The 14,318-nt window shown below is 29.1% G+C and overlaps 1 protein-coding gene across 1 annotated transcript in view; it reads right to left on the bottom strand.

Annotated features, from left to right (window-relative positions):
• The window catches only part of LOC136975077 (protein FAM135A), a 113,447-nt gene that overhangs the window by 31,125 nt on the left and 68,004 nt on the right, over window positions 1-14,318 (bottom strand). The window contains exons 14-15 of the mRNA XM_067270074.1: window positions 10,879-12,583; window positions 866-925 (exon numbers count right to left, since the gene is read on the bottom strand). Of these exons, the coding sequence (XP_067126175.1) occupies window positions 866-925; window positions 10,879-12,583 (1,765 nt within the window). The remainder of the gene's footprint in view (window positions 1-865; window positions 926-10,878; window positions 12,584-14,318) is intronic.

Genomic DNA, 14,318 nt, shown 5'->3' with positions numbered 1-14,318 from the left:
TTCAGTATTATTAATAATTGTAAAAAAATAAGGACTGAAGAAGGGCAAATAGCCCCTTCTTTGTACAAAAATAATAGGTTGTACAAAATAAAGTCTATTTTATCCATCAAGTGAGTTCCTGTATGATAAGTTGCACACAGAAATTTTGTGATTTTTTCCCAGAGAGCTTCTAATGTATATTAACACAAAATTATGCAGAATGTATAAATAAATCATTAATGAGAATTTATTCAAATGTAATTTTGATTCAGATGAAATTATGTAAAAGTTATTAAAAAATTATTATATAGTTAAAGTAGAGTTCCTATTAACCAAACCCACTTAACTGAGGTTCTGCATTTTCCTAGATAAACTTTGGCAAAATAAAGACAAGAAAGAATGTAATACAGTTAGCTTCATAAATCTTGGCATGCAATGTACAGTACATACTCAAAGAGTACATAATTTTTCTCTTCCTATGTACTGTACTCAAAAGGGCTCTACAAATTTTAAAAAGAATTTAGTCCAGTGAATTTCCATAACAGCAGCAAATTTTAAAAATTTTAATTATAACCATAGGTTTATATTTACTTTAACAGCCAGTCATAAATAAAATTAAAGGTATTTTATTGTACAATTTAACAAAACCATTACAATCAATAAGCAGATTAACTAAAAATAGAATATATTTGTATGTAAAATATGGTTTATGTGTATATATAGATTATATATATGTATGTAGATTTGGTTTCCAAATCCAGTTTATTTAACATTGTGATAGATTTTGTTCTGAAGCATCCTCAATACACATTATCTACGATTATCAGGATTTTACTGTATAATTAATTTTCATAAAGTTTACATAGAACAACAATTATATATTTACCTATACCAAAACCATGAATATCCTAATTGCTGCCTGAATTCTTCTTTTGCTTTCACAAAACTGTAAGTTAAAATTTCATAAATTAAATTTCAAATCTTTGCTTATAAAAATAATACAAAAATCATAATAATACATAAGTTTGCACAATATATATTTTCATTAACACTTTATTTACATTAGCTAATTTTTAATGCTTTCCTATCTGCAGAGAAATTATTTTTTTGATCATTTTATCTATGACCATAACTTTATTAGTCTCCACACTATTAAAAGTATACATATATATAATCAATATTCCATATACACACAAAATATTTTTATTCCCAAATTTTATGATTAATATTTTTATAAACATATTTCTAAATATGACTTTGTAATCAGAATATTTTGTAAAATCTGACACTTCAATACAAATTCGTTAGCAAAAATATCGAAAAAATAAGATTAGCAAAAATCGTTAGCAAAAATATCGAAAAAATAAGATAAATGTTTTTAGTGATGTAACAAAAACATTGTTCATTACAAAATATATATAAAGAGCAAAATTTTTATCTTTAATTAATGCTTTAAAATTATGTTATTTCTCATTGAAATATTAACAAGAAAATTAAAGCAAGAAGAAAACAAGAAATTCACTAACATATTATAGTTCATGCATAAATAATTTTTCAAAATAAATATTTTTTTTTACTCTCAAATTACAGATACAGAGGGTTTTTTAACATACTTATTATGGATTTAGCAAAGCTTGCAATGGGCTAGTTAAATGATAAGGGATAGAGAGAGAGTCCAGGTATGTCAAGCCCTATATCACCCAAGAAAAATTCCTGACAATTGGAACTTGGACTTAAATTTAGATTCTCTAGAGTAGCAAGCATGTATGTTAACTGCTTCAGCCATTGGATTATCATATTTATTGTATTAAATTCTACATAATTTAATACAATAAGATGAATTTAAAACATGAAAAATATTGAGTTTTGTATCTGCTTCACATGCAACCATAAATAGGATGATTTCTCATTTATTTAGTGTTAATAATACTAAATTTTAGTTTAGAGTTTTTCACACTTAAATATAATATTCTAAATACAAAAACCTGCAACTCCTGTGTCAAAGAGGCCTATCGAGTAGTAACAAGATAATTCAAGCTTTCACTCATCAGAACACATTTTCCAGGAAAGGTCTGTTGGCAAATCATCCTGGACAAGTTGGGACAGGTATGCCAACCAAGGCAGACCTGCAGGAGAGCTACCGATTCAGCTCTGGATTAGTCGGCCAATGGATCTAGAAGTTAGATATGAGGCAACATAACTGAGGGAACCAAGAGAGAAACAAGCCTGGCCTAAGACTTTGTTGTTAGAAGCAAGCTGTATATATGTTGTAAATAGTTGTCAAATAAATAGACCTAATCTGAGTTGAAGGAGTTGTAAGGTGTTCTTTCTGATACACCACAAATCCAGAAATCAGAAGGCATGATCTAAAATTTACTTCCTGCTTACTGCACAATAAGTGGGAATTGCAGGTTAAGAGTCCTATTCTGGACTGATTCTTTTCTTCCAGAACTTTCTAAATTATTTAATTATAATTATAATTATTAAAATTATTAAGAGATGGTATCTAATGCCTCTTTCTAGTGACAAATTATCTAGAAATTAATTAAATATAATCATGAATAAATAGCCCAATGTAATCTGTAGTTGTTTGGCTTATCACTTTTCATTATTTCTAACAGGGGAAAACTGCTTTACACTTTGAACAATTCAGCATTTGAATAGCCTCCTGAGACAAATTAAGTTTTATAAAACTACATCATACTTTGCATTTAATTCTAGTACATAAAATTTTTACCAAAAAGGTTATTAACTTAAACCTGTCCTATCAAAAAACACCTTATGTATAACTGTATGAATTGTAAATTATTGTTACTGATGTATTGTACTTGCTATTTTCCATCTCAAGTTATTATTGCAATATAACTTTGCATTTTAAAATATTAATAAGAACAAAGACAGGTAAAGGCAATATTGTAACAATTATTTATCAGTATACTGCTTCCTACGTGATGTAAAAAATATAGAAACTTAAGAATTAGTAGTAATTTAACTTGAGAATTTTTACTTGGAAGAACAATTTTATAACTAACTTATATAGCAGAGGAAAATTTGACCTTTGTAACTACTTAATTAAAATAATAAAAACAATATAAATATAGATATGTCTATTTTAGATAAAATCTAATCTATAAAACTTTAAACAGTTAATTATATTTCTATAATTAAACAATTTTGATTACTAGTGATACAATTTAATGATTTATAATATTAAGATTTTTGTAACTTCAAACTAATAATTTAATACTCTATAACAGGGGAAATCCTAATATGAAATAAAGATTTCATGGTATGATCAAGAATAAAACTTGTTTTAAATTAGATAATGTTTTTATTGAAGAGTGGGTTTATTAAAATAAAAATTGTAATGTTTACTTTTTATTTTATTAAGATATAATAAATGTAACTATGCAATTTTGTATAACTTCATTATATTTGGCATATTCTTTGGTAAATCAAATTGTCACAAATTTTTATCTGCTAATATTGAATGATATATGCTACAGTAAAAATATCTTCTGTCTGAACAAGTGTAACTGGTAAAGGTTTTTGAAAAACCTTGAATATTTTTATTCTTTAGCTTATTCTTTCAATGTGAACTCCTGCCTTTGCAATGTCAACATTAGTCCTAACTGCTGCTTCTGAAAACTGATCTTTCTTTCTTAAAAAAAAAAACTGATTGAAGGAGTTTTATAATATAAGAACTTGTCATGTCATCAACATGAAAACCTTTGCCCACCATGATGGTATCTATACAAAGTTCTAATACGTTATAAACCACTTTGTTCAAATATTACCTTATCAAATGCTCTCCACCATATGTATGACTCATAAATGTTATTAAACCAATTGGGGTAACACCTGTCAAAAATTATATTGTTTTCCTTTAATAAGAATGTGTTTCTATTTTACAGCACAAATGCTTTGTTTTCTGAACAGTAAACTCTGAACAAGTCTAAAATCGCTCTAATATTTGGAAAGTTTCAAGACACTTTGGCAAATTGCTTTGGCACTCTTCTGAAGAAGGTCACATAATTAGAAATTTTAAAACAACAGCTAATTTTAAAATTGTATCATGAAAAATAATTTTACAGTTTTTGATTGTTACAGTAGTAAATAAGGATGGAAGAGCAGCATATCTTAACACATTGACTGCCACATCATTTTTAATGAAACTTCCCATAGCACCACTGTTTCATTTTTGCTTAAATAGTTTTTTCCTCACGGATAGAACTTGTTTTCATTTTTTCACTATTTTTTATCATTGTTATTTTTTATATCATATTTTTTAATGTATAATAATAAATAAATATATAAATAAAATTTAATTTTGTTTATTTGGCTTTTTTTTTCAATTGAGTTTGACATTTTTGTTATGGTAGAATAGATACTGTTGATAATGAAGAGATCTAATTGTAATAAACCCAAAAGGATGTTGGGAGTTGCTCAACATCCCTATTTGGGTCAGAAGATTCAAATTTTGATGATTCATCTTTGCCTTATAATGAAGATATTTCTGAATGCCTCTCCAATGGAAATTTATTCATTATTTTTGGATTATGAAGTAATTGAAATAATTATCTGTGAAACAAACAGATATGCAGATCAATATATTAATAAAATTCAAATGAAACCAAAATCAAAATATCTTAAATGGGAACCTGTTTCTGTTGAAATAAAAAAAAATTTCTTGACATTTATTATGGATGGGTGTTAATAAAAGAGATTCAATTTCATCATATTGGCCGATGAACTGTGTCTATTTCTTCAAATATTGTTATTGTATTTTTAGTTAATTGCTTATCTGCATTTGTGTAATTTATTCAATAAAAAAGAAATTTGAATTTTATAATGGTAGCTGTTATATTTGTTCTGTAAATCCTTCTCTCTTCAATCCGAAAAAAGAATGCTTCAGTAGACTATCACACGGCTATTCAGGTTAAAAAACTCCTTTAATGTCTTTCCAGATGCATTTCAGGCTAATTCTCTAGCCCCTCCTCAGTGCTTGAAGATTTTCACCAATTTTCCCCAGTTTGTTTGTCACACACTCATATGGTACTTTAGTTCCCATTTACAATATTTACATGATTTTAACAAACTCTAAGGGCATATATTGTATTATATCAAAACAATTTTCACTATTCAAGGTTTTTTTTTCCTATATCTCAACCACAACTCAATTACTAGGAAATCCAGTGGTACAGCCTTGGCTGCCTAACCATTGAATGTAGATATAGAGATCTGCTTTGATAGAGCTCATCTTCTACATCAAAATGCATTACCATTGTGCCTAAAATACCTGGAAATTCTTGAGATACACAGGGCTATTTCTAGAGGAATGGCAGGGACATGGCTCCTGTCACATGTTTGGTAAGCAGTATTTGAGCACATTTAGCAACTATGTAATGTTTTGTAAACCGTTCTGGCTTAGCATATATATATTATATTCATATGTTATCATTATATATCAGCATTCCAGTTGTTTTGGAGTATATTTTATTCTGACTTTTTGTTATTTATAAGCATTTAACCTTTTGTATGTGTTGTTTTCTTTTGTTAACATTTTTATTTTACAATTTATTACTGCATTCCTGTGCATGCGATGTTTGTACACAACAGACATTATTTAAATTCTGTTTTTGTTTCATTTGCATTCTTCCAGTAGAACCTGAAGATGGCCATTGTGAAGGTTGAAAATGTTTGTTCTTCAATAAATGTTTTTATTCTTCTCACTGGATTTTAAGTTTGGAAGTGTTCATGTATTATATGCATCCAGTTCAGGATAGGATTTCTACAATAATGTATTCTTTCTCAAATCATGAAAATATTCAGAAACAACATAAACTAATATGTTCTGCATGGTAAAATGATGATAATTCTGTTTATGTGCATAGTTTTGCATCAATGTTGATATATCTGAAAATTGGTATTATATCATCATCACTTTGTACTCAGCTGGCTTTATCATCTGAAAATTTTGAAACCATGCTATTAGAATTTCTACAGCATCTATTTGACTTAAATCTTCATAAAATATTTATTTAGAAACATTTTCAATTCCTAATTGGGCCATCTGCAGCTTACATACAAATTGAATGTGATGGAACAAAATTAAAAATACAAAACTGTAAGGAGTCAAAGTCTGATCGTTATGTCATGTTTTGGGCATTATTTTTAGTTGTTATTTTCTTATCAAGGACGTTTTGTGTTTTAAGAATGAAAACTTCCAAAAAATACTAAATTCAAAATTTAAACAAATAAATATTTATTTACATAAGTGACTGATCTCATAACACTTCAATATGTAAATAAGGTAGTGCAGAATTACTTATAAGCAGATAAAAAGTTGACAGATCCATTCAATGCTGTTGTGTAGCTCCAAAGTGACCTTCTTTTGAACCGAATTTTCTGGCATATTTTTGGTGAATTGTTTAACTCTTAAGAGGTGTATTCCTTGCTTTTTATTTGATATTGGTAATGATTTAATTAATTGTACAATCTGAGTTGAGAAAAATGATTTCTTTTATTAATTGTTTTTTTTTTCCTTGTACATAATTGATCTTGACTTGTGTTGAATATTTGAAATATATATTTATTACTAATTTCTTGTTTATAACCATTGTTTATATATATATATTATACTATTCAACTTAGTAAATATTGTTGTGGATTTTGCTCACACAAGTGTCATTTTCTTAACTGTAATATTGTTCTTTCCTGTTAAGTCCAGGCCTGGTGCTTGAAAGAACTCTAATTTTGTGTAACACTGCTTTTTTTTAACTTAGTTTTGATTGCATGATACATTACATAACTTTTTTAAAAAAAATATTTTATCATCATTAAATAATGATATTAAATTTTGTACTTAAAATTTAAGACCAAAAAAAATAATGAGAAAAATTTATTATTATTTTTTTCTTTAAATATTTTTAATCTTTGTTAACTGCGATGTTATATATCGCTTAGCAAATCCACAAGGCACTTATGTTGCCTCATATGAATAATAAGGCAACTAAAAATTATCTTTGTATTAAATGCTAACTTATTACCAGAAAATTTCTAGCAACTATTTTAAGATCTTTCCTCAAATGCTCACAAATTAGTTTATCTGTTAGTTTCCTCAGCTATGCAAATTTTGAATTCAGACAAAGATAATATGTACTATACAGACAAATCAGGTATTTATCAAATAAAAATTATTAAAAATCTTAATAGCTTTTATAATGTGTTATTTTTTGACCCTAAACCATTTAACTTCTTTTGAAATTAAAAAGAATTTTTCTCTAACAATTACAGATAATTTAACTTCAAAAAACGAACCTGTTACCGGTGTAAATCTTCTTATGAGCGTCTGGCTAACGTTTTCGAACCTAAAACAGTTCTTCTTCAGGCGAAGATGGAATAATTTAAAAGATAGAATAGAACGTTTCAAATCGAACCGCTTCGTCCAATTCCGTCATGGCTGACATGCGCTGTAGTGTCGGGGTGTTGGTTATCGTTTATGCGTGTCTAAAAGGATTTGCCAGGCTCGATGAAATGTCGATCTCTTCTTTTTGGTTGATGCAGATATTATTACAGCTCGTTTTATATATAGCGACCGCTTCTAACCATTTTATATGTTCCGGGTGGGGCGTCGTTACGATGATTTTAGCCTTATCCAGTTCCTCGTTGATATCTTGATCAGACGCGTATATACTTAGCGCCGTGTTGAGTTTCCGGTGTTGTAGGTCGGCTTGGTGTTCTTTTAATCTGGTCTTTAACGAGCGCTTAGTGGAACCGATGTAAACGAGCTCCCTTTGCCATCTGTTGTCCCTTAGGGGGATAGAGTACACTCCGTACATTCTGTTGGGATCCGGAGGGTCTTTGCAATTTTTTAGGATTTCGGCTATTGTGGGGCCTCTTCGATATGCTATCTGCATCTGCTGTTTTTTGGCTATTTCTCCATATACTTTACAAACGTATGGGTTGTATGTGATAGGAAGCCTTGTTAAATCTTTTTTGTTAGCGCTACCGTTTGCTTGTCCAGCGGATGTGCTTCCTTGGTGATGTTGCCTGGTTATACGCCGTATTAGGGAAGGGTACCCGTGGTCCGTTGCGACCTTTTTAAGATATGCCAACACCAGAAACTCAACACGGCGCTAAGTATATACGCATCTGATCAAGATATCAACGAGGAACTGGATAAGGCTAAAATCATCGTAACGACGCCCCACCCGGAACATATAAAATGGTTAGAAGCGGTCGCTATATATAAAACGAGCTGTAATAATATCTGCATCAACCAAAAAGAAGAGATTGACATTTCATCAGCCTGGCAAATCCTTTTAGACACGCATAAACGATAACCAACACCCTGACACTACAGCGCATGTCAGCCATGACGGAATTGGACGAAGCGGTTCGATTTGAAACGTTCTATTCTATCTTTTAAATTATTTCATCTTCGCCTGAAGAAGAACTGTTTTAGGTTCGAAAACGTTAGCCAGACGCTCATAAGAAGATTTACACCGGTAACAGGTTCGTTTTTTGAAGTTAGTTATAATACCCGGTGTCGGTAAGGAGCAGAGAAGTACAGATAATTTATCAAATTCCATTTCTTTATTATAATGAACTTAAATCATTTAAACTATTCTTTTGAAAATTATTCTGTTTAAATGTAGAATTATGGAAATATTTGCCTCAAACCATTTAAACAACTGAAAATACACATCTTAAATAAATATTTCACTAACAGTAATGTGCAAGATATGTAAGCTATCAATCATGCCTAAGGTCAGTTATTACAATAGTTAATTTCTCTTCTTTATACAATAAATTGCAAATTTTCTTAAAAAATTCTTTTCTTCTCTTGTCTATAGCAATTATTTGTTATTGTAATTATGTTATAACATTTATCTGTTTAATTTTATTATTTCCTTGAAACCCTTATTTGGCTGCTTCTTCTTTTATTAAATTTTTAATAATCTTATTTAATTCATTTATAGTCATTAAATATTAATGAATGTTTTGCAAAATTTTGTATTTAAAATGAGATGTTTTTAAAAAAAATAATGTTTGTAGAATAAAATCAAAAATACAGAATTTTTTAAAGTTCTATATTTTGTTATATTGTAATTTTAATTCATAAGTAGTCACTTTGTACATTAGTTGATAATTGCCTGATTAGAGATCAGAAATGTTTCTGAATAAATTTGTTTTGGTCATCAGCAGTTCTGTCTTAAATTTCCAGTTTTTTGCTGTACGCTGTGCATTCAAAAAGTTCCAGAACTAACTACCAAGAATAAAATTTTTCAGATAAATAAAATTTTATTGTTTATTATTCAACATATATCCCTTCTCTCTTAATACACATTTGAAAACACTTGTACAAATTCTGGAAGAAGTGTGTATACTCCTCCTGCGAAATCAAGTTAAAGATATCATGTTCATCCTCCACATGATGTCTACATCATGTGGAGGATGAAAAACAGTCCAACCCAAATTGAAAACAGTCTCTTTTCAGTCCTGTTTTCAATTTGGGAAACAGAAAAATGTCAGATTGAATCAAATCCAGTAAGAGGGTTGATTGATCATTGTGACTGATTTTATAGTGAGAAATTGTGAGTAACAATGAGTGAAGAATGTGCCAAGCATTGTCACAGAAGAGAAACCATTCTTCTGATTTGTACATTTCTGGTCTAACCCTGCAAATTCTTCTCAAAAGTAAATCAAGTACTTTTACATAGAAAGGTCCATTCACAATCTGGCCAGGAGGCATGAATTTACAGTCCGCTTAAATCAAAAAATGACATGATGATCATCTTCACTTTTGAATTTGTAGTCCTTGCTTTCATTTCTCTGACCTTTTCTAACTTGTGCTATTCTGCAGTTTGATGTTATGTGGATGGGTTTACCACATTTAAAACAAAATTTGATTGCAGCTCTTTGTTGTCTTGAAAATCATTAGAATGAAAGAAAGCACAGAAATTTTAAACCATCACTGCTTACTACAGTATAAGTCCCATTTGATGAAATTTGAACAGAAAATTAAGGGAAAATTCATACTAATTAGTTCTAGCAATGATGCTGAGATGGTGACACTTATACATCTGCAGCAACAGCAGTCCTGGAACTTTTTGAATGCACTGTGTATATATATAAAAATAATAATAATAAATTTTTTTAAATCAAAGAGGCTGTAATTTTTTACATAACTGAAATTGGCATATAGTGACAAAACATTCAAATTATTATGAATAAATGGAGTAACTGTACTAGTAATTGACATTATAAGTCTGTTATATGTTGAGAAACATATAAATACACTCAAACCTGTTTTTGTGCGGTCTATTTTTGTGAGATTTTTTTTGTGCGCGATTTGTTTTGTGTGATTTTTTGTGTGCGGTGTATGAATTTCAATCAAATTGGTATACTGCACAAAAATAATTGCACAAAACACATTGCACGTATAAAAAATCGCACAAAAAAGACCACACAAAAACAGGGTTCGAGTGTATATAAACTTTTTTTTATACAAAATGTCATATTTAAAAGTGAACTTTTACTTTATTGATAGCTAGTTTCAAAATTATTAAAAAACAAATTTCCAAGTAAAAATATTTTTTGTTAATTAAATACAAAATTAAAGCAACTGCATTTACAATAATGACCTGAAGAAATTTAATATGGGAAAAAAATAAAACAGATGGAAAATGTGCACCATTAAAAACAATCATCTTTTCTTAAATTCATTAATGTTGTTTCATGCCTGATTTTGTTTTCACTTATGTAAATAGTAAACTGATTGATATAAAACAATCCCATAATAAATTGAAAATAAATTTTTGCATTACCAAAATTATATGTTTTTCTTAAAAAATAAATTTAGTTCATAATTAATTATACAATAAAAATACTAACCTGATCATATCAGCACCAATGGCTGATGCACGTCTTAAACTAACTGTATTTTCTTCAGAAAATCCTAAAGGGCTATTTCCTGAATGTGACTGATTGTTATCAGAAAATAACATTGTTGCATCATTCCATTGGTAAGACCAATATGGATCTTCAATATCTGATATATCTGTTAACATTTCTAATATTGTACATTTAGTTTCAAAATATGATATTTCATCAATTTTTTTAGTCTGTTTATTTGTAAAATCATCAGATGAATATTGTTTTGAATCACTTGTCTTAAGACATGGGCTGCCATCTTTCTCATTTTCATTTCTTAAATTAGAATTATTGGTGCACTCTGTAGGTTTTTCTTTGTCTTGAGAAACTTCTTCATTTGTACTGTCAGCTGCAAATTGAGCTGGAGGTTTAGGAAAAAACAATGTACCTTCACAAGATAAACTTGACAAACAAGTTGTTGGATTTGATACAATGCTATCTGTATTTGGTAACATATTAAATATGGAATACTTGTTATCTTGTTTTGATACAGATTCATTTTTTGGAGGATCTCTGAACTGAACAGGAGGAGACGGAGGACAAATTTCTTCATAGATGTGAAAATCAGTTTGTTCTTCACTTTTTACAGTACTACTTATTCTTTCTAATTCTTTACTATTAACGGCACATTTTCCTATAATTTGTTCAGATTTTTCATCAACTTTGTCAACCAATTCTGTACTTCCATTTTGATAACTGTGATTAACTGAATCAGAATTTTTTGCATTATTATAATTAAAAACATCATCACTAATATCTTTTGAATATTGTTCATTTTCACAAAGAAATTTAGTTAAACTTTCAGATTTAATTAAACTAGTATCAGAAGTATGGGAATAATGCCTAATTGAAGAATCTTCTTTAGAGAATGTCCTGGAATTATTATTGGTCCCTCTAAAGCGAGGCAAAAGTGAAACAGAATGTCTTCTCCTACTATTTTTTCTAATAGGAGGATCAAAAGCTGGACTTTGAGGAACATCTGAGAGTATAAAATCAGAAGATGGCCAATCTAATTCTGAACTTGCAAATCTTGCTCGAGGTGGCGGTGGTGGTGGAGGTATAAAATTTGTTGTTAAATCAGGTAGAGATTCACTATTTGGTAAAGATCTATCATTGTCATTACTTAACGTTCCTACCATTGATAATGTACTCTGAGAATGCCTAATTCCATTTTCAAGAGGAATTTTTGATCTTGAAGATTTCGTCATTACAGCAGAAATGTTACGAGCAGAATCTAATTTTTTGAAACCAAGCAAAACTACAGAATTATTAAAATTACTATGAGGTTTCTTTAACTGTCGAAGAAAATTAGCCGTTCTGGATTTTAATTTTATTTTAGAACACATAGCTAATTTGTGATTGGTTCTCAATGTACCAGTAGCAACATTGTATTCTTCACTGTCAGAATCAAAGTCAACTTTGAAATTATTTAAAAATTTTTCTTTTAATGATATTTTTCTGGTAGATGCAGATTGAAATTTTGTATTCATGGAAGCTGACTCAGAAATCCAAGATAAAACTGTTGGACTAGTAGACAACTTTGGATTATCAGAAAGTTTTGTCTTTTGTATATCTAATCCTTGAGAATTTCTTCTTTCTGAATCAGTTTCTTCATCAGGAGATTCTTCGACGAGAAAACTCACATCACATAAACTAATTGTTGATTCTACAAAACAAAATGCAATTTAGATCATTTCATATTTCACATTATTTAAAAATAATATATTTTAATTTCAAATACTCTTGAAAATTTTAATTATGATCTTTAACAAAAAAACATTTAAATAAAATCATCATTCATAATTTTTCTATTACTACATTAAGGGATGGTTGCATGAGTTACCATTTAAACTACAGATTAACTATTAACCTTGCCACAAATATCAAGAATAGGCTACACTGGTGCACAAGCCACTTTAACTCAGCAGATAGTTTATAGCTGAAAAGTTTTTGGTAATGCAACTATGAAATAAGAGCAACCGTAAACAAAATAATGAGCAAAAAAAAAAATAAAAAAGTGTAGGATAAATTGAAGGATTGAAGAAAGATGTATATTGATAGATTTGGCATAATTTATTACTATAAAATGTAAAATACAATTAATTTATCTCCAACAATAAACATAAATCATTGCCTTTTTAGAACCAAATTGCTCTTGAAATTTTCAAGCATTATACAATGTATAGGATCTAGTTCTTTAAAAAATATTTTTATTAGGATTAAGAACACCTTTATTAAAATAGTCTAAACCATAGAGGGAAAACTTGCAGCCTTTTGCAGGTCTGGTGAAACCTGATAACATAAATTGATATAATTTTGTCAACATAAATCTTGAGTCATAAAAGTAAATTTTTTAATTCTTTTCTTGAATAAAAGTGTATCCATCTAAATAAAATTTATGTATATTTCTGGTGCATGTGTGCTAAATATGCAATGCTTATACAACATGCAATAGCACAGGGTCTTTCTGAAATGATATCTGACCTTCCAATTACAAAAGATTTCCTATCTCTGGTCTAAATAAAAATCATCTATATTAGAATCAGAACTTATGTCAGTCATTTTGTTTCTCCAATAATCTACGGAATATATTTTAACTGCCCAAAATCAGCCAATTAACTTAGCTAGTTATTTACCCTGAAGGTTTACCTTCATGCAATTGAAATTATCTTTAAAATGATGTCAAGAGTAATTCTGTACATTAATATGCATTTTAACCTTGATTTTAAAATTTATGCAACCATCCCTAAGCTGAAATTTTAGAATATAATTTACTTATTTTATCACTTTTACACTTAAAATGTTTAAAAACACATCTGTCACATAGTTCAAAAAACAATTGATTTATCGATATGTAACAGATTCAAACACTTATTCCCTAGGAATTATCACATCCACAAATTCCAAAAATATTAGCCTTTCATCAGAATGAAGACAGGCAACTAGCTCAAAGAGAAAAACAAACAACTTTGATTACAATTTGCCAGAAACAACTTTGAAAAGGATGGCAAAATGTAATTTTCTTGGATGAGAAAAAGTGGTATCGCAAGAGACCTGACGGTTTTAAATATTAATGGGCAGACAAAAGACTAGATCAAAAACAGGACTCAAAGAGAGTAGCTGACAGTAGTATACTCATGACTTGGGCAGGGATTGGATGGAATGGAAAGACTGAACTAGTATTTATCGAAGGTTGAAACAACTCTCAAATTTATGAGGAGCCTGTCTGGAGGCAGCATCAAACTTATGAGCAAAAAATTGCTGGACAGAACTTTGAATTCATGCAGAATAATGCAAGGCTCCCTGTATCAAAATCAATGTTATCCTTTTTTTTCAGAGTAAAATGTCAGGCTTTTGGACTGGGTACCCCCTAAATGTAGATTTAAATCCAAATGAAAATT

The sequence above is a fragment of the Centruroides vittatus genome, unplaced genomic scaffold, assembly GCF_030686945.1.
Source record: "Centruroides vittatus isolate TY-2023 unplaced genomic scaffold, ASM3068694v2 contig_364, whole genome shotgun sequence".
Classification (NCBI taxonomy): Eukaryota; Metazoa; Arthropoda; class Arachnida; order Scorpiones; family Buthidae; genus Centruroides; species Centruroides vittatus.
Note: the sequence above shows the minus strand (reverse complement) of the source record. Positions and strands in the feature narration are given on the sequence as shown.